The sequence below is a fragment of the Notothenia rossii genome (genome assembly GCF_949606895.1).
Source record: "Notothenia rossii genome assembly, chromosome: 1".
Taxonomy (NCBI): Eukaryota; Metazoa; Chordata; class Actinopteri; order Perciformes; family Nototheniidae; genus Notothenia; species Notothenia rossii.
In genome coordinates this window covers 76,103,515-76,124,719 of record NC_136912.1, presented here as the reverse complement: position 1 = coordinate 76,124,719, position 21,205 = coordinate 76,103,515, and the positions used below count along the sequence as shown (strand labels likewise).

General features: G+C 41.6%; 1 protein-coding gene across 3 annotated transcripts in view; it reads left to right on the top strand.

Moving 5' to 3' along the window:
• The window catches only part of kank4 (KN motif and ankyrin repeat domains 4), a 77,115-nt gene that overhangs the window by 48,660 nt on the left and 7,250 nt on the right, over positions 1-21,205 (top strand). For all 3 annotated transcript variants that reach the window (XM_079653539.1, XM_079653538.1, XM_079653540.1), the window contains exons 2-9: positions 6,502-6,570; positions 6,976-10,521; positions 12,402-12,495; positions 15,332-15,601; positions 17,638-17,722; positions 18,058-18,277; positions 18,409-18,551; positions 19,117-19,317. In XM_079653539.1, coding sequence (XP_079509665.1) covers positions 6,552-6,570; positions 6,976-10,521; positions 12,402-12,495; positions 15,332-15,601; positions 17,638-17,722; positions 18,058-18,277; positions 18,409-18,551; positions 19,117-19,317 — 4,578 coding nt within the window. In that variant the 5' untranslated portion in view covers positions 6,502-6,551. The remainder of the gene's footprint in view (positions 1-6,501; positions 6,571-6,975; positions 10,522-12,401; positions 12,496-15,331; positions 15,602-17,637; positions 17,723-18,057; positions 18,278-18,408; positions 18,552-19,116; positions 19,318-21,205) is intronic.

Below are 21,205 nucleotides of genomic sequence, written 5' to 3'. Positions count from 1 at the left end.
ATGACGCTCGTGCCTCGCCCCCCCTCCTTTGCAGGGTGCGTGGTCAGCTGCAGCTCATTTGCCACAGAATCAGCCCTTGTGAAGACAAGGCTGGAAAAGAGCAAATAGAGCGAAATGAGGCATGGATAAAATGCATGATTTGTTTGGTATTTTGAAAAAAAAAACTTCACAGACATGTTTTATATAGGTATGGCCCTACAATATATTATTCAAATATAGCTTGATAGGTCCACTTTAAGTTAAAGTTCAAATAATTTATACTTTGAGAGGAGCAATATAGTGTAACTGAGTTATGTCGAGTGCCCATAGTCCTTGCTAAAAGGTAAAGCATCAATGTTTTTCAAAAAAAGAACGATATGACTCCATGTGCAAAGTGATTCTGCTTGTGTTGGTTAAGGCTTTTTTTGAAAAAGGCCCTACACACTGTGAGTTGTCCAAATAAAGGGCCAGATATCCTGCTAAAATGATAAACATAAATTCTGTTGCTTTTATTGGTTGTCTCTATAGACTGACATGTTGACATGTAAATCAATGGGATCAGTGTATCTATCACATGCTACAAAGCAACAGAGGTGTTATATTCAGCAGCAGCTTCACCAAGTCTCTCCAAGTTGACGAGAAAGAGACTGGAGGTCACCCTCCACATGCTTCCTGTACATCCTTATTCATCCTTCTGAACACCAGTGAAGTCCTTGGGCCCTGTAGTGTTTGATGTCCTAACAAGTAGTTTCCTCAAACAGAGTCAAAGGAAACTCGCAAATGAAAAACAGATAGACATATTACAGCCAACAATTTGTGCTTTTTCTTTGTATTGCAGTATTTTCTATCGTTTGCAGTGAGCTTTGAAATATTGTTTTATATGCTTTCAGAAATGTTTGAAGTTTTTAACACTCTCTTTAAACACACAGTGCAAACCCTTATCTTCACTTGCAGTTCCTCATTGAAAAGGCAGTTTGAACTGACCTGTAATAAAACAGTATCCTCCTCTGAACAGCCCTGCGGGAGGGTTTAGCCAGTGTTTAATGAAGCTCATCGACAGAAGCTCCCAGTCATGTTCTCTCTGGGGTTCATAGCCAGATGTTTTGTAGCACAATTGGAACAATCTGGCTGCCTGTGAATGCAGACATTGTCATACTGGACTGGACTAGACTAGATCGTACTGGATTAGGACTGAAAGAAGAATTATAGATGATGAGAGGGGGCCAGACGGATCTAGAGTAGAGATGATTAAAGACAAATTGGTCCACAAGCTTTATTATAGTAGAAGAGTGTCGTTGTAATGTAGACAGAGATAATCTTCGATTGGAGTGGGATGGAAGAGACTCTGCTCAAATGGCTCTTGTAGAGCAGAGGGATTGATCTGTTCCCGCCGAGCACTCGAGATATTTATCTGATATCTCAGTGCTTAGTCCGTCTTCATGTTCTCTATGTCAACAGTGTCCTTCATTCGATCTGCTACGGCAATCAGAAACTTTCCAGCTCCCAGTTGTCTTGTCATCAGAAATTCCTCTGAAATCGGAGTCAGTTAATACCAAATACCACAAATATGATGTTTACATTAACCTCCAGTAAAAAGTAACAAAATTGCACATAGTTACACAGTCTATCAATCTGTCTAAAGCTGAGCGTTAGTTACCATAAACAACTGGTCAAACCAGACTAACTAAATGGTTGACAGAAACGTGTATTGTATCAAGCAATGGTGCATTTAGTTGCTAATAAATTCCATTTACCTTTGTAGAAGTAATACTCTATAATGTCTTTCTTGCTGAGTTTAAAATACCACAGGAAAAACTGCACTTTATGTCCGTGCTTCTATGAAGGTGTGCGCAAGTAGTTGTAATCCATAACATCAAATATGCACATTTATTGACTGATGCAACCTCCTTTCTCCATTGGCATTAATGCAACAACATAACCCTAACCACAACAAAAAGATGAGGTCTAGCACAATCAAAGTTTTGGATGACTGGCTTTTAACCATAATGCTTTCAAGATTAGATTGATTTAAACATGCTTACCGATAGCTTTTAAACCTTGCAAACTTGCCTCTTTTTGAAACAATTAATCTGGTGAGGAGTACAACTTAGAAACAAATGTGGAAAATAGGCTACTGATTATCCCTTAAATGTTTAAATCTCCTCAAATTGCTTTAAATGTTAATGAGCTACCTTTAAACACCCACATTAGATTGCAAAGTAATATTTCTGTGTGCTGGCCCTTGGGATACAATCTTCTCTTGCTTTGTTGAAATTGCACTCCTGTAAGATTGTGCTGCAGTAGGCATTAACCGGAGATCCAGTACTTTGCATTTGTGTCTGAAGCGGTGTCCCTGTGTTTGTCTGCACATGTGCTCTTGAGAATCTGTCTGTGTCTCTCTCAGGCTGAGAGTCTGCGTATAAAAGCTGGACACTTCTGTCTTCGTTCTCAAGGTAGTACATAGGTAAACAGAGATAGCTGGTCCCAGTCAGGGCTGTGATAACGACTTGAGACTGTGGTTATTGTTGCTTCACTGCCTGTTTCTCTCTCCCCCTGCTGCTGCTTTCACATAGCTAAAGAACACAATTACTATATCTACAACCATTGTGCAGTGTGCAGTGTGCAGTGTGTGCAGTGTGTGTGTGTGTGTGTGTGTGTGTGTGTGTGTGTGTGTGTGTGTGTGTGTGTGTGTGTGTGTGTGCGTGCGTGCGTGCGTGCGTGCGTGCGTGCGTGCGTGCGTGCGTGCGTGCGTGCGTGCGTGCGTGAGATTGTAATGCAATCATGTGTTCTTTTTTTCTTTTTAATTAGATGAGTATGAGACAGAAAATGACTGAAGAGTTGGATAAATTAACGGTAAAGCTGCTCTGCTTGTCTGAGATGTGAGTGAGTACAGCTGCCACTCCCATCTCTGCCTCATTTTCACTTTCTCACTCGCTTTCTCTCTCCCGACCGCCCACCTCCTGTCCCCTGCTTGCCATCTCAAATCTTATTTCCTGTTGGCCTGTCTTCTATCCATGCCTGCTCTGTGTCAGTGTATCAGACTAATTCAATATCCAGTGCACAGGCACACCAATGTAATGACCCATGACATTCAATTAACTCTTCCCCCTTTCCTGGGTTGGTTTGGTCAGCGGTTATTTGCTGCGTTTGCGTGTATTTACGGTGTGTGAATCGAGGAGTGGGTGCAAGTTTTAATTAACAATAGCTTGGTAGCCATTGTACCCAAAATCTATATACCATAACATGCTGTGTTTGCAGAAATCGCAGTTTTCTCTGAGTGATTGTTGTGAGTTTTGGAAATATTACAACAACGTGGACCATTTATTTGAGTTCCCACATCTATACTTCAAAGAACCCCCCCCAAAAACGGTACACATTTGGTTGAGGTTTCCACGCTGATGGCAAATGAAAACTGTCTGTCAATATGAGCTTATTGACTATACTTTCATTATTCCTGTCTTCCGGGCTTCGCATTAGCAATGTCTTCGCCTCTCGACCAGCTGCCATGATTATTGGATTGGTGTTGAGTGATTACTGCATGTCATTTATGGGGTTATTATGTGCATGTGGCAGACTGTTCAAGACACACATATATCAACATACTGCAAGCAATTGAAGTGCACACACACTGAAAAAAACGTTCAGAGTGTCTAAAATGATGCCGGCACACACACTCTTCCTACACACATACCCGCGGCTACCTTAGCCTTGTGTAGCCTGTATTTGGATAAGCTGAGCCTTTATGAGCTTTTGCTCAGTCATTATGACTGTAATCCAGAATGGATCATGCATCATAAGGGGCTTCCAATATTTAATCAATAGCCTAACATGGATCATTTACAACTTACTGTGCTGTTACAGCTAACACATACAAATGTGTGCTTTTTATTGAATTGTTAACAGACTTATGCTATCGCTCATCATTTATGGAAAATGATCCATATAACAAATACATTACCAAATACAATAGGATTATTTTGTTGCCCTGAGGCCTTTCATTAGTCAAAAAAGCAATGAGAGTGATTTTAATTAAAAAGGAGGATACTTAAAAAATGTTTACATCACTGTGGGGAAGGTTAGTACTGTTTTCTGGCAGTTCTTTCAAGTAACTTTTTTCCCACATCCTCCCTTCTGTCACTTACTTTGTACCCTCCTGCCAAACGGAAGCTTCACATATTCTCCGCTCTTTATCTATTCTTCCTTTTCTTCTCCCTGCCTTTATTTTTAAAGTTTCCCATGTTTCTTTTCCATTCACTCCAACTCTACCTCTGCCTCTCCATTTTGGTAATGATCTAATTAAGAAGGGTTTTGTTGCCTGCCCCCTGTGTATAATTGCCAGTGGGGTCTGCCTGTACCTCACTCAGCAATTACATGCAGCATTCTTCTGCTCCCAGATCGGCTAATTAAGCCTTTAAGGACAGCAAGCCGGTTGTAGTCGCATTAATTGTCAGGAGGAGTCAGGAATGCTTATGCTCTCCTGACTCCAGGGGCTAATAGTGAATTGAAGTATGGTTACCATGGTTACAATCACATGGTGTCAGATTCTGTGCAAAGGCTGTCAGTCAGTTCATCTCTGTGTTTTTATACGTGTGTAGATATCTGTTCATCAGTAAAAGAGACAACATTTCAGCCCCAGGTCACCAGTTTGTTTCATTATTAGGGCTCTATCTATATTATAGACGGTATAGGGGCCAAGTACAGCTGGTCACAGTTCCTTTTTAAGCTGCTTGCTGGACTGGCTGTCATTTTGATTGATTGCATTGCCGGCTCATGCAATCCTTGCTTTGAAATAAACCTACTCAGCATTTACTGGAGCCGGTGTCGGGTCAGTTAAAAGTTTCTTTAGAAGAAAGAACTGAACTGATACACAGAAAATACCAAATGGTTTGTCCAGAGTCTTTATGCATTTGACATTTCTTTTGTATAACAAACGATTGTCTGGAATTTCATGTTCTGATTCTTTTGCCTCAATAAAACAGCCACTTCAACTGGAAAAAGTGTTCTAAAGACTGTTTTTTAAGATATTCCCCCTAGAACTTTATCTTCTTTGACTGTTAAATTGATACCAAATAGGAGAGAAATTGACAAATGACAGAGGAAACACTGTTACACATACCTGCACTGTGGCAACTATTTGCATCACAATATAACATCAGTTATAATATAGTTAGCAACATCTAACTCAGGGGCATCCTAACAAATGATGCATTAAAGCATCCTTCTGTTGTGCCTGTTTCAATAAATATTCTGCACAATGAAATACTGTTGTATACCACCTAGGGAAATGTAAATGCTGATTAACATCTCACATCTTGAAGTTTGAATTCAATAATTTGTTAAACCAGAGCTTCCGTTCATTGTGCTATATGATTTCTTCATGGCAGACATTTGTCTCAAGTGACAACATTTGCATGGAAATTGCAAAAATAGTTTGTACCTATTTGCTTGAGTCTAAAAAATGATATTTTTCCCCCAGGGCTTAAGTGTTCATTTAAAATGGAACCGAGCTGTGCAACTCACTCAAATCTTGCTGTATTTAATTTTTTTTTTAGATATATTGGATATTTTATTAGGAGGCTTTTCGAAAGTCCTCAAATGTTTTCTCCCCTCTCTTAATTTTTTTTTTTTGACTCACTTAGTTCTACTTTTCAGTAAGCTTATTGTAAAAAAGAAAAAAAAGAAATGGGCAAGCAGCTCTGATTTCTGCTTCTCCAAGAGGAACAAATGAAATACAGTGGCTCCAGATGGAACGTGTTTCCTTTCTCTGGGCCTGTCCAGGGTTGTGTCGACAATTAAATATATTTTAAAGGTCTGGCTTAGCACAGCAAATTAAATAAGGTTAATGGATACAATAGTGCTGCTTTCCCCCTCATTGTACCATTAATATTTGCTGTTGTTTGGTAAGATTTGTTGCTGAGACTGCAAAATAATTAACTGCATATTTACCTTTGTTGTAACACTTAATGTCATAGCTGCATATTATCCATTCATTATAATGCTTTTCCTCTCCTCACTATAACAATTTGGGCAGTTAAAACTGGTGCCCTGATGTATACTTCATTGTATCATTTGCTGTGTTTTGTTGTGCCTTTAAAGTATTATAGGGTTAGTATTACATTTGACATAATGTTGCAGGGTTTACCTAAATACTGTTACACATCTCAATACATGTATTGTTGTGTACACGTATTTCACATATTCTGTACCCTTTTGTCCCTGGCAACCAAGCCTAGGCTGAAGTATGGTTTTATGTGGCTTATTGAAAATCTTTACTCAAACAGGCAAATGATTATTGTGTTTTGTCTTTGAGTTACATTTGGAGGCCAATTTATTTCAACAAAAATAAACATTCTAGCCATTTTAGGGTGCATTTTCAAGAGCCTTATCCAAAATGACCAGACAGACACTCTTACTTATTTCATTTGAAAAAAATCAAGATGGCAGAATGTTGACTTACAACAATAATGGATAGATTTGCTATATTTTACAACAATCTTTAACAAAGATTTCTGTTTTGTGTAGGCTGCCAGATCCAACCGTGGCATAGTCGATGACTGAGAACTCCTATTCCTATGATGGACAAGAAAAGTGGTGAGTTTTTAAACACACAATCCCCTTACATCCCCAAAATGTAACTTGCCATGTATTTTTCTGACCAAAAGCAGTGAAGGGTTTATTGGCTAAAGGTGATAACCGTCCAGCCTTATATTTTATGCCAAAGTTAACATATTGATTGTTTTGTTTTTACACAATCACAGCATAATCACTTCCCAGTAATTGATATGGTAATACATAATGAAGCAACAGTGTGCATCTCAGGACAGACTGTCTGAACAAGTGGGTGCAAAGGAATAATAATGATTTGATATAGGCTCATTTCATCAAGCCATTGCACATTGCTTTCGCAAATCATAGTCGTGATGTTTCCATTATTGTTATTGTCAATTGTCTTATAGTAGGGGAAGGATTCTTCGATTAATTGTTAATTCCTTACAGCCAACGGCTTTCAGACCAAGGCCGGTGAGGGCGGTGTTCAGAGGAAGCAGCTGCCCTACTCGGTGGAAACTCCCTATGGCTTTCACCTTGACCTGGACTTCCTCAAGTATGTTGACGACATTGAAAAAGGCAACACCATCAAAAGGGTCCACATTCAGCGAAGGGTCAAGGGCCCAGCCAAATTCAGTACTCTGCCCAGAAATTTCAGCCTTCCTGGGCATGGAGCCAGGCCAACCCCCAGAGAAAAGGATAGCACATGGTCTGGGACGTCCACCCTTGGGCCCAAACCTAAATCACGGGTGACAGAGGTCCAACAGATCTATGACTTTAGAGCAAGTGAAGGGGGGAAATCCAGTCAGAGCAGCTGGGGGACAAGCAGTCAGGGAGCTGTCTATGTTTCAGAAAAGCCCAAAGATGAATCAGGAGCTGGTGCCCTGGCTGTTGAAGAAAAAACTGTCGGGTTTCAAAGTCGTCCTAATCTGCTCAGAGCATCAAGCATGCCTATCACTCTACAGCAGCGGAAAGGCTCGGATTCAAGCAGCCCAGACCGTAATGCGGGAACACCAGAAAGTGGCTCGACAGAAAACATGTTTCGAGCTTCACCGGACATAACAGACAGGCGGTCTCTTCCTCAGGATCGGGGAGGGCTTCACCAGCAGATCACAGTGGCACTGAAGCGGGTCAGAGAGCTGGAAGAGCAGGTCAAAACAATCCCTGAACTAAAGGCCCAGATCAGTTCACTGAGAAAAGAGAGGGAGGATCTTATGATTCAGATCCAAGCCCAGATCCAAGCCCAGGCCCAAGCCGAAGCCCAGGTTTCCACATCATCCTCTATAATAGCATCACATTCAGATTCTGGGACACACTTTCAGGCACAGGGACAAAGACCTACAGAAGGGCTCAACTTAGCTCTGAAGACTCAACCCACTGGAGACTTAGGTGCTTCAGAGCGTTTGTCAACAAAGTTGGTCCCTGGGAAAGGGAAACATGGGGCTACAGAGAAAAATAAAGTCTTACAAAAGGAGGGAGAATTAAATCAGGAATCTTTGAAAAGTTCCTCAGCACATGTAGAAATCAGTGTGTTGTTAGAGCAACAATCACAGATACAAAGAAAACAGTCGGAAATATCAGACAAACAAAAAGAGACATTCGAGAGTCCGATTAAGCATGCAGTGCAAAAGCTATCGCGGGATATTGCAGGACCAGAATTAACATCACTTAGAGTGGCTATAAAAGATGCAGAGACTAGCAGTATTGGCGATGGGGATGAAGCAAAAGGTGGACAACAGGAGGACGCAAACAGTATGCCAAATCTGCAGGAGAAGCTAATGATACTTGAGGCTAAACTTACTAAGGCTAGCCAAGACCTGGAGAGAACTAATACTCTTTTGAAAGAACAAATAGATGAGAACAAGGTAAAAGAGGAGAAAATACTACAACTGAGTGATGGAGTGAGAGTGGAGTTGTACAGTCCAGAAGCATACAGCATGCCAAGACGAGAAAGTATTGACACAGGGACAGAGACAGAAAAATTAGATTTTGCCAACCAAGAGACAGAGACAGAATTTCCTGGTACGGTAGATAAGGGGACAGATACAGATAGAATTTGTATTGCAATTTGTGTACCCCAACCAATGGCTGTAAGTATAGATCAAGGAACAGAGAGTATTCAAGTTGACACACCTGAACAGTTAGAAAAGATGGTGGCAGAAGCAGCTGCTGTGAGCCCACCAAGACCCAGAGCCAACAGCATCGAACGGGGCACAGTAACTGAAAGGATCGCTACTCAAGATCAGATGACTGAGACGCCTACAGCGGAAAGGGTAAACCAAGTCACAGAAACCGAGGGAGAGATAGGAACAGACCATCCACAGGGACCAAGGGCCAGCAGCGTAGAGAGGGGTACAGTGACAGAGAGAGTGGACACTGTCGACAGGGTGACCGAGACAGTGGAGGCACAAAGGACAGACCAGCAGACTGAGACAGAGATAGGAAGACGACAGGATAACAATCCATCCAGAGGTGCAGAAGCAAATAGTCAAGTGAGAGAATGTGCAGGTGCAGACACTGTGGTCATTGAAAGAGTGGAAGACAAGGAAGCAAATGACAGTGCAGACAGTGAAAGTGTGGTAATGAAAGTTGTCACTGAGATTTCAATTACAGCTAAAGAAAGCACAGCTGAACAAATTCTAGTTCCGAAAATTGTTAGTGAGGATGAAGGAAGTAGCAATCCACCTGTTGCAGAAATAGAAAATACAGAATCCAAGATTGAAACGATTATGGCACAGAATGACTCAGAAATAAAGGAAATGGAGCCCCTAAGTAATGAAGTAACAGAAATAATTAAAACACAACAGGTTGCACCGGAGATTGTAGAGGAGAAACAAATAAAAGAACATGTGATTCTGAGCGCAACAATCAAAGAAACTGAGGTCACTGACACGGTTGTAGCAGCAGCAGCAGAGAATGAAGCTGTAAAGGCAGTGGTTCCTGTCCGACCCCAGAGAGGCCGAAGGCCCTCAGCGGAGCAAGCACAGCCATCACCTCCATCACCTCCATCACCTCCATCACCTCCATCACCTCCTCAACCTCAGGCTGCACCTGTCCGTCCCAGTAGAGGGTCCAGTGAAACTCTAGCCCAGGAGTCCCAGACAAATGATCCGCCCCAGGTGCAGGTACAGGGTACACCTCATATAGAGGCCCAAACCCCAATACAGCAATCTGAACAACAGGTAAAACAACAAGCCTCATCTCTATCTCAGGTTGAGGACCAGAGCCCAGCAGAGAAGCCTCCTGGGGAGTCTAGTGAGAAGCAATCTGAAGCACAACCTCAGATTGAGACTCAGGGCCTGTCTCCAGGCTCCACTGACGTACAAACCCATCCTAAAACCATTAAAACACAGCCTAAAACCTCTGCAGCTCGACGGGACACAAAAGAGCCAAAAGCACCAAGTGGATCAGGAGAAGCGCATACCCGTCCAACCCGCCAGGGGTCATCTACCGCCAAACCTCAGTCTCAGGGCTCTCGTAGAAGTTCCAGTGAGACTCAGCCCCCTCACAAAGATGTCAGCGAGACCCAATCACTACGTAGAGGCTCCAGCGAGACAGCTCAGCGTCGTAACTCAAGTGAAGCCCAGGCCTTACGTCGGGATGCTGGGGAGGCAGAGCCCTCTCGCAGAGGCTCCGGTGAGTCACCAACATCGCCTGCCGCTTTGGGCCATGTTGTAACCCGATTAACAGGGCTTCTGGGCGAGCAGTGGGCACAACTGGGGAGCAGCACTGGAACTCAACAGACGGCCAGCCAGCAGGAAAGCCCCAGCACACAGAAACAGACACCAGGGAAAAAAACAGAGGCAGCGAAGGGAGCAAAAACCAAGCCTGCGGGGAAGGCAGTCCCTGCAGCAACAACAGCAAAACCAGGAGGAAAGCCTGGTCCTTCCAAAATGAGCTCCATTCAAAGTCAACTGGTCAGCTCCCTCAGTGTCCTCTCTGCCTTCTACTCACCAGGCCAGAAAGCTGCTGCAGCCAGCAAACAGCAGGAACAAGGTAGGCCTGTGGTTCAGTTAGTAGCACATGGTTTATACTCTCTACACATTTGTTTATTTGTCTGTCTTAAACCTGCCTACCTGTATGTAATCAACTCAATGAGCAGAATCAATTCCAAATTCCGTATTCACAGAAATGATCCTCTTCTTCTCTCTTTGCCACATAATACTGTATAACGTGTTCTTCAGATCAAGAAGTCTTAAATCTTTATTAAAGTGTACAACGCAGTAGCTTTGAGTCTTAATTTTCTCTCCATAAAAAAAAATACTCCAAAGAAACAGCCAAACATTGCCACAATGGTATGACAGATGTTATGGACTTTCACAATGTATGTATTTCTTGCACATTAGAAGCACAAACTCACAGGGAAGTACAAAAAAGCACTCTCAAATGGACACTGAAGCACATCAAAGCATCACTGTTCAGTTTCTGGCCCAGGAGCTGAAGAACAGAATCACTCTGCTATCGCACATATTTTATATTCAGAGTTCAATTTAAGTTCAATCTTGGGAATACAATATACAAAAGTTGTTTGAAGTAGATTTTGAGAAAGCATGACTAATTATGTTATAGTAATATATAGTAATAGAAGAAAACTCAATGTTTAACTTTTTTTAAATATTAGAAAAATAAACTTCTATTGTTGTGTAGAGCATTCTGACGTATCCCAGTCACCAGAGACTTAAAGAGATTTGTATGAACAAGTTAAATATCTCAGCGTCTCTGACTAAAGGGATGTTAAACTACACCATTGTTTTATTTACAGTATTAGAGGATGGTAGGAGGATATATTAAAATGCAAAGTATGTTTTAAACTCTCCCTCCCACTGTGGCTATCTCCTCAGGGATACTGGATCTAAAAGCATTCTTCTTCCTAGATGGTGGTCTCAGCTAGTGGTTTCTGGCTCAAAGCCACATCCTTATGTCCTTGCATAAAACATTAAAGTGCCTCTGCATCATGTCTCGCTGTCAGGAACCACTAAGAAAGCAATACTGGGCTTAAAGCCAAGGGGAGTCAGCAAAGGAGCCCATGCAGCATCAATTACAGTGCAGTTGTACACATTAGTAGGCCTGCCAATGTCAAGGTGGTATGTTGTCATAATGGCCTATAATCATCACCTGTGAACATCGCCTTGATCGCCGAGGTGCTGAACGTTTAAAAGCCAAAATTACTCCAATAGCCAGTCAATCTGATGAAGTTAATGTACTTGAACAAGTTCTTCAGAGTCTTGTTTTCAGTATATCTCACTTGCATAATCCTTAAAAACTTAATGAACTCACATTAAAACACATTTTTATCAGGTATTCTGCAAGAAAAGTTATTTTGCTTAATTGTATGGTACTGTTCTCTCAAGTTGGTTTTATTTTTGTCTTGTGTAGAGTCTAAAGATTGGCCCCAAGCTACAATCTATGCCAACACATGGAATCTACATGATTTGTTCAGCTACAGTTATTTGTACTGTAATTTCATCCAGAGGTTCTTTAATATCATCCAGCCTCAAAAATGTTACACATACATTGACACACTGCTTGTTTCTGTAAACAAAGCCAACATGTGCAAACCATTATTGTCTGAAGTCTCATGAGCTACCAACATCAGATCACCTTTAGACATTCTTATTTGATAGATAATGCCTTTATTTTGAAGCATCTAGCAAAGGCAGATCTGAAAAATTATAATACGAGTCACTCACAAAAAAAAATAACGTATTTTGAAGTATGAGAACATCTTAATAATGATACAGAATATGAATGTCCGGTCATCTTGGGCACACACGTAGACAACACACAAACACTAACATTCCAAAAAGGCCTAATGAATTGTACCAACCGCCCTCCCTCCCCTTTTCTTTCCATTTCTCTTTCCTCCTTTCCTCCAGGTCTAAAATCTATTATGAAGAAAAATGGTGTTGCTGACAAGCAGGGGAACAAGGGAGCCAAGAAAAACCTGAAGTTTGTAGGGGTGAATGGAGGGTAAAAACTTATTTTTAATCAGCGTCCAATCTCTCAGTTTGACTCGTTTTCTCTGTGCGTGACAAAGTGTTTCTTCTGCCTTTTTTGTGTGTCCATGAATGTTTTTTTTTCTTTTTCTACAGAATAATTCCCTCAGGTGTCTTTTGTCAAAGTGGCTACATTCAGAATAACCAGTAGACAGTGCACTAATATAATTGAAGTATACACTTTTCTAAAAAGTCCTTTACAACAAGCTATATTATTGAGATGTATGTGCTTGACCTAAGACAGGCTGTGTCTCACACAGGCATCTGCTTCATGATATCAGTTGTCAAAGCTAGCTTGAATACACACTTAACCTCACTGCTGCTTCCGGGAGTGTGAATGTTTGTTTGTGTATGAAAAGGTGTTGTACATTGTGATTTTGTCAGTATTGATGATACCTCAGTTCTTGGTGCAATCGTGCTTATGTCAGCGTTTGCTGATGCTGAATGCAGTGTGAGCATCCCCTCGTAAAAGCTGATGAATTCTAGGTAAGCAGGTAGTAGTGGTTGGAAGAACAAAGGTGTGTCTCAAAGCAGGGAGATTATTATTTATGGCAGCTTTGACAGTTAGCTGCCTGGTTTATAGTTATAACATGAAGCACATGGATACACACAAACACAGACATGCATTGGTGGACTGTGTGAGGATTGACAGACAGGAGTTCGCTGGATGATTACCATAACCTTAAAGTGGACCTACCATGCTATATTTGAATAATATAGTGTAGGACCATACTTATATAATGCATATTTATACTTTTTATTTTTCAAAATACCAAACAGATCATGCATTTTAGCCATTCCTCATTTCGCTCAATTTAACAATGTCTTTGCATGGGCTGATTCTGTGAGAACAGCACCATCTACAGGCCTGGCATATGTACTACAGCGTCTCCAGCGCTTTGAACGGCAATGTCCGTGGCTGTCTCCTCCTGATTGGTGGAGTTGGCCCAATAGCCGTAGCGCCACTTCTGTGACGTCATAGAAGTATTCAAATCTGGATCAGTCTGTATCAGATCCGTTGCAGCCCCTTTTTAAGAGATTTGGGTATGGAGGAAAATAGAGAGGGTTGTGTTTTCTGACACTTGGTGAGTTCCCTGGAACACCGGGGACACATATTCATGTATAAAAGCCGTACAAAAGTGCATTTTGCATGATAGGTCACCTTTAACTTTACCTGATACATGTGTAATCGTAACCCTTAGCCTAAACCTTTAACCAAAACCAAGTCTAGTGCTAATTGGTTGTAGGGAACAGATTCAGGCACCAGTTGGCAAATGGGACACATAGTTTTTGTCCTTACTATGTTCATAAATGTGAATACCGACAAGACATAGCCACCGAGCTAAACTCACACACTGACATTCAAACTAATAACCTCAGTTGTGTATTTTAGGTGTGTGTTATTTCTGTGTTGCTGTTCTTACATTCCTGAGCGTCACTGTTTTATGACCTGCTCGCTTTTGCTATGTTTTGTCAGAGCTGTATGAGGTCTATTCCTTCCTCCCCATTTTAGAAAACGCTCTGCAAACATAACCGAAAAACCATTCTCCAGAACAAATGAATTTGAAATGTTATCGTTTGTAAAGATTTGATCAATAACATTGATATGTTATACAAGATTGTCTACATCTAGTTTGTCTCTTTTGAGTTTGTAACCTGGATCTCTCTCCATTTGTTCCAGATGCTATTTATAATGAGATAAACATGTCAGACAACCCTATTTTCTCTGACTATCTTTAGTCTTCTGCCCACAACAGGAAGTGGGCTGCTGTTTGTATTTCTTCTCTTTGGACGGTCTAACCTATCTTTGCTCTCCCTTGAGCTCCTGTGGAATCCAGGGAATGCTGTGGCCCCTGAACGCCTCATGTGGTGGGCTGTGTGTGTGTCTACAAATAAGCCTGAATCAGAGGCATTCAATATTAGACTTATCTGATCATTGGCCTCACAGAGGGTCCTTCATTATTCACCCCAATGATCACACACACCAACAACCACCCCCACAGCTCTAAATATATCATCAGCCTTTCCTCACTGAACAACGTTGGGTTTCTTCAAGGTTGATAAATGAGTGTGCAAACATGCCATTGGATTTTAATGTATACGTTTCACTGTGTGAGGGATGTTTTGGATATTTGGCCAAGGTTGCATTAGACAAGCTTGTTTTTCATGTCACGCTCCAGGTCTAGAGGGTAATGACCTGTTAGTATTTATCTAGCCTTGGCCTGTGTTGACTTTAATGCTCTCATATTAGTTTTACCTGCTGAGGTGTTTGTGATGTGGCTGCTACTGCACACGTTTTGTTTTTTTTGTACATACCTTTCAGTGTTGTAACATGAGCTAATGTTCAAGTCCATGTATAATATAGGATGGATAAAGATTTTTCTAAAAAGTATTTTCATATTTTTTGCGAGGGCTATTTTTTGGTCATGAGATATATCGATCATGATACATTGCAATAATGTAAACAAGTATCTGTCATAGTAAACTGTCATAGTATATAAACACATGACTATATGCATTAAAACCTGAATACAATCAGAACAGTGGAATCTGCATTTGCCTTTATCACAGTCCCTGTAACATCATACTGTAGCAATAGTTTTTGTGCAATTTGGATCTTTTCATGTAAACTATTTAATTTAAAATTGATAGTATGTTTGAGAACCAATACAGTATCACAATAACATAACATTGCAAAACTCAAATTGCATGAATTTGTGATTGTTGCTTTATCATTGCTGGCATACTATGGATGCTTTTGGTGTCTCTGAAAATGGTGTTGATGTCCACTTGTTTGTGTCCACCTCCAGATATGAGTCAACATCCAGCGAAGAGTCAAGTGGAGATGAGAAGTCGAAGGTGGAAGTGAAGGAGCAAGACAGCTCAGAACCAGAGGTAGAGAAGGAAAAGGAGACGGAGCCTCAGCCAGAAGAGAAGCCTGAAGAGGGAGCAGAGAACCAGCAGCAGGAAGCAGAGGTGGCCCCTGAGGGAGGGGGTGCAGTGGCTGCAGAGAAGGAGGCTGAAAAAGGCCTGCTGGATCCAGAGGGCAGTGAGGAGCTCCTGGGAGAACAGGAAGAAGGGTGAGACAGAAGAGCTTCACTTGGAGTGGTTTGTCAGAGTTTAAGTAAAGCTATGGAGCCTATACTGCACATGATACCACTGTAGGGCATGCTGTAGAGATACCACAGGGTACCCAATTAACTATGATTGGTCAGCATGGACTGCTTTCTGTTGATGGTATATGTTATTGATAGTGAAAAATACATTAGGGCAAAAAGTCATCCATCTTTTTTCTGTCACACAAAGCAAACCAATCTGAACTGCAAATCTTCTTGTTACTATGATCCATGCTCTCCTTCACATTGGATAAAGAAAAGTAAACATGGAAACTTCAAAGAGTAGTCTCATAAATTTAGAAATGGCAAAAGTGAGATCACTGTAGCGTATATCAAAGTGAATGAAAGTTCACAGTTATTGCGTCAAACAAAAATCAGATAAAGCACAATACAGCCATAGAAAACGACGGTGTGACGTATGATGCCAGGGAAGGACAATAGGGTGCTTTGTTATCCAGCAACAGCACAGATACTTGTCCGAGACAGGTGGTGAATGAAGCTTTAATATACAGTGGGCTACACACACCCACACACACACGCACACACACACACACACACACACACACACACACACACACACACACACACACACACACACACACACACACACACACACACACACACACACACACACACACACACACACACACACACACACACACACACACACACACACACACACACACACACAGACACACACACACACACACACACACACACACACACACACACACACACACAAACAACCCCCTCCGTTCCAGCCCCCCACTACTACACTTACAACCATGCTTATCTTTTGATAACTTGTAAAGACTAACTGCCACACTCACCTTTGATTCATAAATATTCACACTAAATACACCTGTTTCCACAAACAGAAGGGCAAACCACAGGTATGGCTGGTGACTTTAGATATTTATATAACATTTTAGATATCGTATAGATTTTCCTATACCACTTCTATCGATATAGGTCTTTATTTATTTGTCCGTTATGTTGACTAAGTAAGCAATGACGTTTTTTTAAATGAGAAAACCCTCAACTATTTAATTCACACTGGAATATATAAAAATAGTATTTGTCCATGTGGTTAATTACATAGACCATTTATTTATTGAATTAACAGAAAACTACCTAACCTACTTACATTAATATCAAGATATGAGATAACCTACAGTATGCTGTGATTGAAGATTTTGGCCATATCGCCCATCACTACGCACAAGCACACACAACTTCTCCGTCACAATGTAGTAAAAGCTGCTCTCACTCTTATAGAGGACTAAGACGGACACCCAGACAAGCTTAGTTCCCAAAAGGGCCAGGGGTCTGGTAATAAAAAAGCAAAACAACCAGTAGTGTTGTTCTCTCTGTCACTGACTGACTGATTACTTATCAGTCTCAGGTATGTGGACAGAGCAGAGGGCCCTGGGCCACACCGTAGATGGGGCCCCTGGGAGAAGGCAGGACTTATTAACTCATCACTCAGCTTATGTCTGATCATTCCTAAGCATGTGTGCTTATAAAATAATGTGTGTTATTTCTGGAGTACAGTACACAGTGAATGTGATCCACTCGGGCTTAGTGCAGCTTGACATGTACAGTATGAGCACCTGGTGGATCATATTTGGCAGTGAATCAGTGTTAAACGTTGAGGAGGTCTGCATGTGCCATCCGTGTGCCAGCATGTTGACAGATGTGTGCGTGCGCTACTCAGGCCTGCTACGTATCTTTTATCTTTAGTTTTTTATCCCAGACAGACTTTACACAAGAACCTAGGTAGCCGTCTCTTAGCCATGAAGACTTGATGGCATTTCCACATGAAAGCTGAAAAAACAGTAAAGAAAACAATGGAAAGAACAGATGTGGAGTGTGCTGGGTTGTTTTTTCACTTCCAGATACTCCGGGTCAAATTGAAAGTTCTTTACTAAAATAATATTTAGAAAAATGACTTAGGATGGGAGAAAATACTTAATGTGGCCTCTGGTCTTTGTTTGCAGAGAGAAAGTGGAGCAAAGCTTCATAGATGCCTGCTTCTATGTAAAAGACCGCATGGAAGAGGTCTCATCCCCAGATAAAGAAATGGTAAGAGGATCTTTTGGCTGCTGCTTTTTTTGTTATAAAAATGATTCTATATTCTTCATCAAATCGGATTTGACTGCATTTTTTTTTGTTATTGAATGGTTATTGAGTTTCTCAGACCCTTATAAAATGGATTTCTCTTGAGGGAAAATGCTTCAGTTTCATGGTTAAAGTTCTGCTATAGCTCTTTGACTTTAAAAAGGCTTACAGTGCTGTTCCTCAGGCTGACAATGCACCCCACTCAATAGCCCACACCATAAAAAATGATGTTCAGGGAACAGTAACAATTCTGCCACAGGCGCCTTCTTCATTTATATATTTTGTTTCTCTCTCTCCAGCGTCAGGTTTTAGTGGTGCTCTACCAGGAGTGGTTCAAGATTTCCAGTCAGAAAGATTCGCAAGCCGATACTGTCAGATTATACCTGAGACAAGTGGGCTTGACCACACCAACTCTCCTGCCATATGTAGTTAACTTGACTGATGGCAATGGGAATATGGCCCTCCACTACAGTGTGTCACACTCAAACTTCCCTGTGGTCAAACTGCTGCTGGACACTGGTAAGATGCACACAATGACAGAAACACAATTTGAACCAAAGATAGTAGTCAGATGAGGCTGCTTAACTATGCACAAAATTGCACAAAATCCTCTTTATTCTGATAAAACATTGTGTTTGTGTGTGCTTCAGGTCTATGTGAGACAAACAATGTGAACAAGGCAGGCTATACTCCAGTGATGCTGGCTGCACTGACGGCTGCCGAGAGCCCCGATGACCTGGAGGTGGCACAACAACTGTTGAGACAGGGTGACGTCAATGCATGCTCTAGACAGGTAATCTATTATCTCGCATTGACTCATTGGGGTCCCAATATCAACGGTTTTTACTGTGTTGAGGTTTTATTGTTGTACGGGAAGTTGTTGTCAAGGCACAGTAAGCCTGGGAATTTCTAAAATACCCTGGGGAAATCACTCCATGTTAGAATTTATAAGCAGATGACTCTATAGGAATACACAGAACAGAACAAAATGTATAAATGTGATAAGAGCATATTTCCTGGATAGAAACACCCAAGTGTCCCTTAACCCTTATTTGTACCACTTTCTATTGGAATAATTTGTCTTAGGAAAACTTTTCATTTTTAAATAACTTCTGTGATCATTTTTGGCAGTTTTTACTTGCATGCAGACTTATAGTCCAAGTACATACATATTGGTTCAATTTCAGAACACCTGAATATATTTAAATGTTCCACATTAACGTACATTTTTCTACATGTCCTCTTTATCTTCCTCTATTTCCTCCCTCATCTCCAACCCTGCATCTCTTTATCTCCCCCTTATAACTTCCATCTCACCGTTTAATTTGAATTCACTGTATCTCTCACTTATTGTCCAGGCGGGCCAGACGGCCCTAATGCTTGCGGTGAGCCACGGCCGCGTTGCCATGGTGAAGCTGCTCCTGAGCTGTGGTACGGATGTAAATGCCCAGGATCGCGAGGGCTCCACGGCCCTGATGTGTGCCAGCGAACACGGACACACAAACATCGTTCGTATGCTGCTGGAGACGGGTCGCTGTGACATCAGCCTCATTGATAAGGTATGCTGTTGTTGAAATTACACAACCAGATTCTCATCCAAGATTGTTTGAAGGTATCAAAGGTGATATGCCTTCTGTATGTGTTCTCTCTTATCTGACATACAAGACCTCCTTGAAATCATGTTCAGATTTCCCATGCTTTCTCTCCAGAATTTATATCCTGTATTTTTGTCCTCGAATTGGTTTCTTTTATTTATTTTTTAAACGACATAAACCGAGGCATTTTTGTTTTTCGCACTTCACTGCACTCATGTTAAAGCCTTCAATCCCATGGGTTAGCTGTTGCATTGCTGTGTCGGCAGGTTTAAAAATAATCAAAATGTTGCATCAAATCAGAAAGCAGCTCAATCCAGACCAACTGTGCTTAATGACATGTACATACAATACAAAGACAAAATTAAAGGTCCCATGTCATGCTTTTCCGGTTATTACCTGTCCCCTTGTGTGTTATGAAGGTTTTTCTGCATGTAAACGGTGTGCAGAGTCAAAACCCTTAAAGTACACCCTGAAGCGAGTAAAACTCTAACACAGAAAATACCTCCCCTAAACGCCTCGTTGTTGAAACGTCATCATCCATTTGATTCTTGCGGGTACGTGCCTTCGTACTGAATGGGCCAATCCGTGGAGCCGTTACATTACGTCCGCGGAGCCGTTACGTTAAGCCCCCGCTGATTGGTCCAAATTGATCAATCCACACACACACTCAATGCAGGCAGCTCTGCTGATTTCTCCTCCCTGGCTGCAGGCTGATAACAGACAGTTGGGATCGTGGCGAAATTCTCTCTGCAGACCCATTCTCACAGCGTTTATCAACCTATAAACCCTTTTTCTTACTCAATATCAAGCCACACTTATTGTTTTTATTTCGGCTGTGACTTTGTGTGTGTTCAGGTTGAGTTTGGCTGTGTATCGCTAAACAAGGAAATCAATCAATCAATCAATGTTTATTTATATAGCCCAATATCACAAATGTTACATTTGTCTCAGTGGACTTCACAGTTTGTAAAGAATATCAGTATGACAATACGACACCCTCTGTCCTTAGACCCTCACATCGTACAAGGAAAAACTTCCTGAGAAAACCCACAGTTTAAAGGGAAAAATGGGAGAAACCTCAGGGAGAGCAAGAGAGGAGGGATCCCTCTCCCAGGACGGACAGACGTGCAATAGATGCCGTGTGTAAATTGAAAAGATAATACATTTGCAACATAGGTAGTCCAAATGTTTGGAAATGCATGTGTGTATAATAGGAAGATGAATCCACGAGGATATCCATCCAGGACTTATGATCTAGGACCACAGCCACGACTCAAGATCCAGGACTCGCGATCCATGACACAGGACCGCAGGATCATCCATGACTCCGGATCCCGGCGTATATAGACACCAAAAAGAAAGAAATTCGGGGAAGCTGGGTTAATCGGAACATGAGAGTACACAGGTATAGACAGAGAGAAGGAAGAAGTAAGATGTCCCCCGACAAACTAAGCCTATATCAGCAAAACTAGGGGCTGAATCTAATCAGCCCTAACTATAAGCTTTATCAAAAAGGAAGGTCTTAAGCGCACTCTTAAAAACGGATAGGGTGTCTGCCGCCCGAACACAAACTGGAAGCTGATTCCACAAAAGTGGAGCTTGATAAGAAAAGGCTCTGGCTCCCATTGTACTTTTAGAGACTCTAGGAACAACCAACAACCCTGCATTCTTGGAACGCAATGCCCTAGTAGGACAGTAGGGTATAATGAGTTCTTTTAAGGTAAGATGGCACCTGCCCATTAAGGGCTTTGTAGGCGAGAAGAAGAATTTTAAATTCTATCCTGTGTTCTATAGGGAGCCAGTGTAAGGCAGCCAGAACAGGAGTAATGTGGTCCCTTTTCCTAACTCTGGT